This window comes from Palaemon carinicauda, chromosome 11, assembly GCF_036898095.1.
Source record: "Palaemon carinicauda isolate YSFRI2023 chromosome 11, ASM3689809v2, whole genome shotgun sequence".
In the NCBI taxonomy this organism is placed as follows: domain Eukaryota; kingdom Metazoa; phylum Arthropoda; class Malacostraca; order Decapoda; family Palaemonidae; genus Palaemon; species Palaemon carinicauda.
In genome coordinates this window covers 61677824-61683823 of record NC_090735.1, presented here as the reverse complement: position 1 = coordinate 61683823, position 6000 = coordinate 61677824, and the positions used below count along the sequence as shown (strand labels likewise).

At 41.7% G+C, this 6000-nt stretch overlaps 1 protein-coding gene across 2 annotated transcripts in view; it reads right to left on the bottom strand.

Moving 5' to 3' along the window:
* Positions 1–1966: 1966 nt before the first annotated feature.
* IntS2 (integrator complex subunit 2) overlaps positions 1967–6000 on the bottom strand; it is a 213099-nt gene continuing 209065 nt past the window's right edge. For both annotated transcript variants that reach the window (XM_068383054.1, XM_068383055.1), the window contains exon 20: positions 1967–2467. In XM_068383054.1, coding sequence (XP_068239155.1) covers positions 2259–2467 — 209 coding nt within the window. In that variant the 3' untranslated portion in view covers positions 1967–2258. The remainder of the gene's footprint in view (positions 2468–6000) is intronic.

Genomic DNA, 6000 nt, shown 5'->3' with positions numbered 1-6000 from the left:
AATATTCGTTTTCCTTTTTTACCCCTACTTTTCAGATATAAAGCGCATAGCTAATCATTATATCACATGACACTATCCTCTCTCAAATGACTAGTTTATACCTTCAAGTTTAGCATTTCATTAAAACAGTTCAGAGATTGCCTTTATTCACTTCATATTATCTCAGCTTAATTCATCCCAATAGAATAATAGGCTACCCTTGGGTCTCAATGCCAACAAATATAATCAAAACTATTAACACAATCCTATGTCTACATTGTTAGCAGTCATCTCACTTTCTTCAGTTACACAAACTACACTTACAAGAGAATCTCTTTGGTTCCACTGCCTGGCAATCAAGGTTGTTACTGGCTCTAACTCCATAAAGAACAGGAATGAAATGTTCAGCATCATGGGACTTTTCATTCACACCAACCATGGAAAAACCTATGGTTTTAAAATAGTTTTTCTAATCAGATGCTCATGAACTTAGAGGAACCCATAACTCTCTCGCAGTAGTATCTCAACGGGTGGCTGATGCCCTGGCCATCCTACTACAGGTATGTAATATTTACAGTAACAAAAAAAAAACACTGTTGTTCTTATCTAAGAACACTTGCTGATACTGTAGTGTATATTACTGTAATAAATGTATAGTACAGTACTACCACTACAGTACAGGTAATTAGCTAAGGTAAAGATTCTAAGTGATTGCCGTTTTCAGCAGGTCGACTCGCACCATTCAAACACCATACACGTAATGCCTCACAACACAAAATTAATTCGTTCTGGAGTGGCTTTCGTTAAGTGATTTTTTTGCGTTGTGAGTCACATTTCACATGCAAATTGCCTAATTCGTTCCAAACCCTACAAAACACAACATTAAATCTCATAATAAAGCTACAGTATGACCATAATGAAATACTGTTCAGCCAAATACATTTAAACCATTCAATACACCTAAACTAAATGTTAATACCTGTAAATTAAGTAGCTAATACATAATGTAATAATAAATGGAAAATAATACACTACTGTACATATAAAGTAATAAATATACAGTTCTATGTGTACTGTACTGTACTATTATAGACTACAGCTACATTTCTGTTGTCTGAACCAAATTTCTTCAACTCTGTGATGGGTGACTATTTTATTTTCGGCCTGGCTGGCAAATCTCTTTTCTTTAAGTGAGTCATAAAAATATTCGCATCTTGTTTCGCAACTTGAAAACTTCGTAAGCAGAGTCTTTCGTTAAGAGAGGTATGACTGTAGTGTAAAATACTGTATTTTTTATACAGTACTGTACAGTAGTTCATATAACAATATAATTTATGCACAAAAAATACACTAACACAATAAAAATGCAAAGAAATAGTATCAGTACAACACCACTAACCGATTACATATGAAGTTCTATGTACCTCTTGAGCCGTCAACTATTTAGCCTGTGGCATAGTGTAATTTACGTTATCACATTTTATACTAAAATTACAGGTTTTTATTTCATCACTTTTACATCACAACATGATTCTGCACAAAAAGAACTGAAGCGGGAGATGCACATGCGAGGAGAGATGATGTGAGACCGAGGCTGAGTTAGCGAGAGATGAGGTATTTTGATGTATGGAGAGGGAAATGGCATGAAACATGCCGGGTGCAAAGGGGTACGATTGGTTTGAAATCATCAGGACGAGACAGTATTTATCGCGAAACAGCAAATACGTGATTTTCTATTTAATAACCAAATCCGCAAATATCGAGGGATGACTGTATTATCATTAACATATGTAGTAGTAGCAGTATCCCAAAACAGGTAGATAAGCATTCTCATTATCTTCACCTTATTGCATAGTAAAGTACTGTAGCTCATATTAATAACAACAGTACACAATATATTTTTCTAAATGACTCAAGTTAATAATTACTACCTGTAATGAAAATGATACATGGGATGAAAAACAAATGACCTTTTTATATGTAGATATTTATTAAAAAATAATACTCCAGTTGTTGTATGACATGATTCTGTCAATCTGAATTAATAATTTACATCCTCTTGTGTAAAATAAAAAGCTGTTGTATAAATTTGCACACAAAATAAAGAAGAAAGCAAGTAATATTTATGACGGTGACAGTCTTGCGACCAATAACAAAAATATTTCCCTGCCATCAGTGCATTTATTAGAGATCAAATAAACTGCTAAATTAAAATAATTTATATAACATATTTAGTGAATATTTTCACAAAATAAAAATTTTACTTTTATAATAAAGAACTAATACAAGTTGTGAATCATGGTGCTCTCAACGACCAGCTTTTTGAAAACTGATATTACAGAAGCAAAGAGCTGATCTTCTTGGGGGACCTTGTGTGCCGAGTGCCACGGGAGACATTCAAGGATGCCTTCTGGTATGCACTCTTCAAAATCCATCTTTTCCTCATTTATATTCATGTTTTCTGTAATCAACGGCTTCTCCATAAATGCTGAAAAAGAAAGAAATAATGTTCATATAACTCCATAAATGCTGAAAACAAAAATGACAAATTCGGAGGAAATTTGTATTTTTCCTAACGATACAAGCCTTAGCTATTTACATGTATAGGGGTATTACTTTCGGCAAAGCTGAAAGGATGAGCCATTAAAATTTAGCGAGGGTTAACTGCCCATCCCGCTAGTTAGTGGGGGGTAGGGGGTAGCTTGCTACCCCTCCCACTCACAAACTTTGCTTGGAGATAGGACTTCAAGGGGGACAGGGTTGGCAGGCAAGTATGTATAAATAGCTAAGGTTTGTATCGTTAGGAAAAACACAAATTACCTCTGAATTTGTCATTTCTTCTGTAACTGGAATACAAACCAACGTTATTTATAGAGGTGACTCACCCATTAAGAGGGTGGACGTCCCTGCCAATCTGGCCTTTTGGCCTTACCCGGGTTACTCCTTATTATGCAGAGGAGACGAGACATTTCCAATACCACCTCGCCAGGGTATGGGGACTTCAAGGGGGACAGGGTTGGCAGGCAAGTATGTATAAATAGCTAAGGTTTGTATCGTTAGGAAAAACACAAATTACCTCTGAATTTGTCATTTGTTCTGTAACTGGAATACAAACCAACGTTATTTATAGAGGTGACTCACCCATTAAGAGGGTGGACGTCCCTGCCAATCTGGCCTTTTGGCCTTACCCGGGTTACTCCTTATTATGCAGAGGAGACGAGACATTTCCAATACCACCTCGCCAGGGTATGGGGACGCAACAGAATTGGAACAATACTAGGTTACACAAAGGAGTGATGGTTTACCTGCAAAGGTTCCAGGATGCTGATTTCCCAAAGAGAGGGGAGAATGAAGAAAGGAAAAGAGCCAGACATTCCATTTCATTTGCTCAAGACCAAAACCCAGGTAACCAATGCCCTCAACCTTCTGATACTTGTCCAATAAGGAGCTTGAGGTACTAAACCAGCTGTTGTGCAGTCACCACAGGACCGATAGAAAACATAATGAGGTTCCTGTGTGTCACGTCTTGCAGGTAGTGGGTGGTCAACGATGTTTGGCGTTTCCACACACCCGCTTGTAATACCTGCATCACAAGGTAGTTCTTTTTGAAGTCCAGGGACGTAGCAACACCCGACATCATGAGCTCTGGGACGACATGTTGGAGGAGGGTTGGGATTCAAGGGAAAGTCAATGACCTTGCAAATCCATGAAGAGATTGTGTTCTTTGTGACCCTCCTCTTGATTCTACCCGTGCTTACGAAAAGTGAGAACACTCTGGGCCGGGCTGCTGCTGTTCTTGAAGTAGCGCCTCAAACACCTTACTGGCCATAGTAACAGATGATCTGGATCGTCAGTTACAGAGCGAAAACTTGTTATCCGGAAAGATTCGAACGTAGGATCTGAAACCCCTGGATTCTGTGTCTTTGCAACAAATTCAGGGACGAAGCTGAAGCTTACCTATACCCATCCCCTTGAATGGGCGACGTCATAAGAGAGACTATGAAGTTCACTGACTCGTTTGGCTGATGTCAAGGCGAGTAGGAACACCGTCTTCTGAGTCAGGTGGCGATCTGTTGCCTGGTGTAATGGTTCGTACGGAGGTCTCTTTAGAGACCGAAGAACTTGAACCACGATCCATGGGGAGGTCTAACTTCCGACTGAGGATAGGTAAGTATCCATTCCTTTCAATTTACAGGCGAGACTCAAGGCTCAGCGATAGCCTTTGACCGCTGAAACTGAAAGGAGCATTTCTTCTCGCAAATACATGACAAACTCCGCTATTGATGGAATAGTGGCATCGAGTGGATTGTGACCCCTTCCACGACACCAACCACAGAAGACACTCCACTTCGCCTGGTAGACTGAGGCTGAAGAACTTTGCAGGTATCGAGACATCCTTTTCGCAACCTGTTGAGAAAATCCTCTCTATATCAGATGCTGGATAGTCTCCAGGAGTGAAGACGTAGCAAAGCTACTGCTTTGTGGTAGATGTTGACATGTGGTTGTCTGAGTAGATAGTGTCGAGGAGGAAGTTCTCTTGGTAGCTCCGTCTGGAGCAGCAGAAGGTTCGGGAACCATTCCACATGATGCCATAGCATAGCTTTGAGGGTCATCGAAAGATTGACCGATGTTCTGGTCTTGTTGAGTACTCTTCTCATCAGACAGAATGATAGGAATGCGTATACATCGATGTTGTCCCACAGTTGCTGGAATGCATCTTGCCACAGAACCATGGGATCGGGGACTGGGGAGCTGTACATGGGAGCCTGAAGTTCAGGGCAGTTGCAAACAGATCCACAGTTGGAGAACCCCACAAAGTCAGGACTTTGTTGGCTAGTAGATGATACAAAAACCATTTGGAACTCACTATCTGCTCTGCTCTGCTCAGGTTGTCGGCGAGCACATTCCTCTTGTCTGGAATGAAGGAAGCTGATAGTAAGACCGAGTGGACTTCTACCCATCTTAGTATCTCTACTGCTCGATGGGATGGGGCAGCGAAAAAGTACCTCCTTGCTTCTTGATGTAAGCCACTACCGTGGGGTTGTCGCTCATTACCACTACTGTGTGACCCGCCAGGAGCCGGTGGAACTCTTGAAGGGCCAAAAAGATGGCCTTCAACTTCAAGAGATTTATGTGAAGGTACTTTTCAGAATCTGACCAGAGGCCTGAGGCTGTGTTGCAGCATGTGGGCCCCAAACCCTTTTTTTGATGCGCCCGAAAACAGCATCAAATTGGGAGGGACGAAAAGATCGACATCCTTCAGTAGATTCTCGTCTGCCAGCCACCATCCGAGGTCCATCTTTTCCTCTGATCCCATGGGAATCAGAGTATCCGGGGAATCAAAGGCCTGATTCCAATTGGACTTCAGATGCCACTGGAGAGATTGAATCCTGAGGTGACAGTTGGGAACTAGAAGGGTCAAGGATGATAGGTGTCCAAGGAGACATAGCCATTTCTGGGCTGGGAGTTCTTCTCGTCTGAGGAAAGGCCTTGCTATTTTCCTCAGCCTTGCTATCCTGTCGTCTGATGGAAAGGCTTTGTGCAGTTTGGTGTCTAATACCATGCCCAGGTATACCAGTCTTTGAGTGGGAAGTAGGGAAGTTTTCCTGAGGTTTACCATGATCCCCAGATCTTGGATAACCCTCAGAAGTTTGTCTGTGTTGAAGATGGGTTGCCACCGAGTCTGCCAGGATCAGCCAGCCATCCAGGTAACGAAGGAGATGGATGCCAAACCTGGGAGCCCCGGATGACACCAGGGCAAACACTTGTGAAGACCTCAGGTGCTGTGGAAAGGCCAAAACACAGCACCTTGAACTGGTATGTCCTGTTGGCGATGTTGAATCTCAGATACTTCCTTGAAGACGGATGGATTGATACCTAGAAGTATGCGTCCTTTAGTTCCAGTGTACACATGAAGTGTTGTGGTCCTATCGCTAGTCTGACTGTGCTTGCCGTCTCCATGCTGAACGAAGTTTGTTCGACAAACTTGTTCAGGGCTGAGAGATCGATGACTGGTCTCCA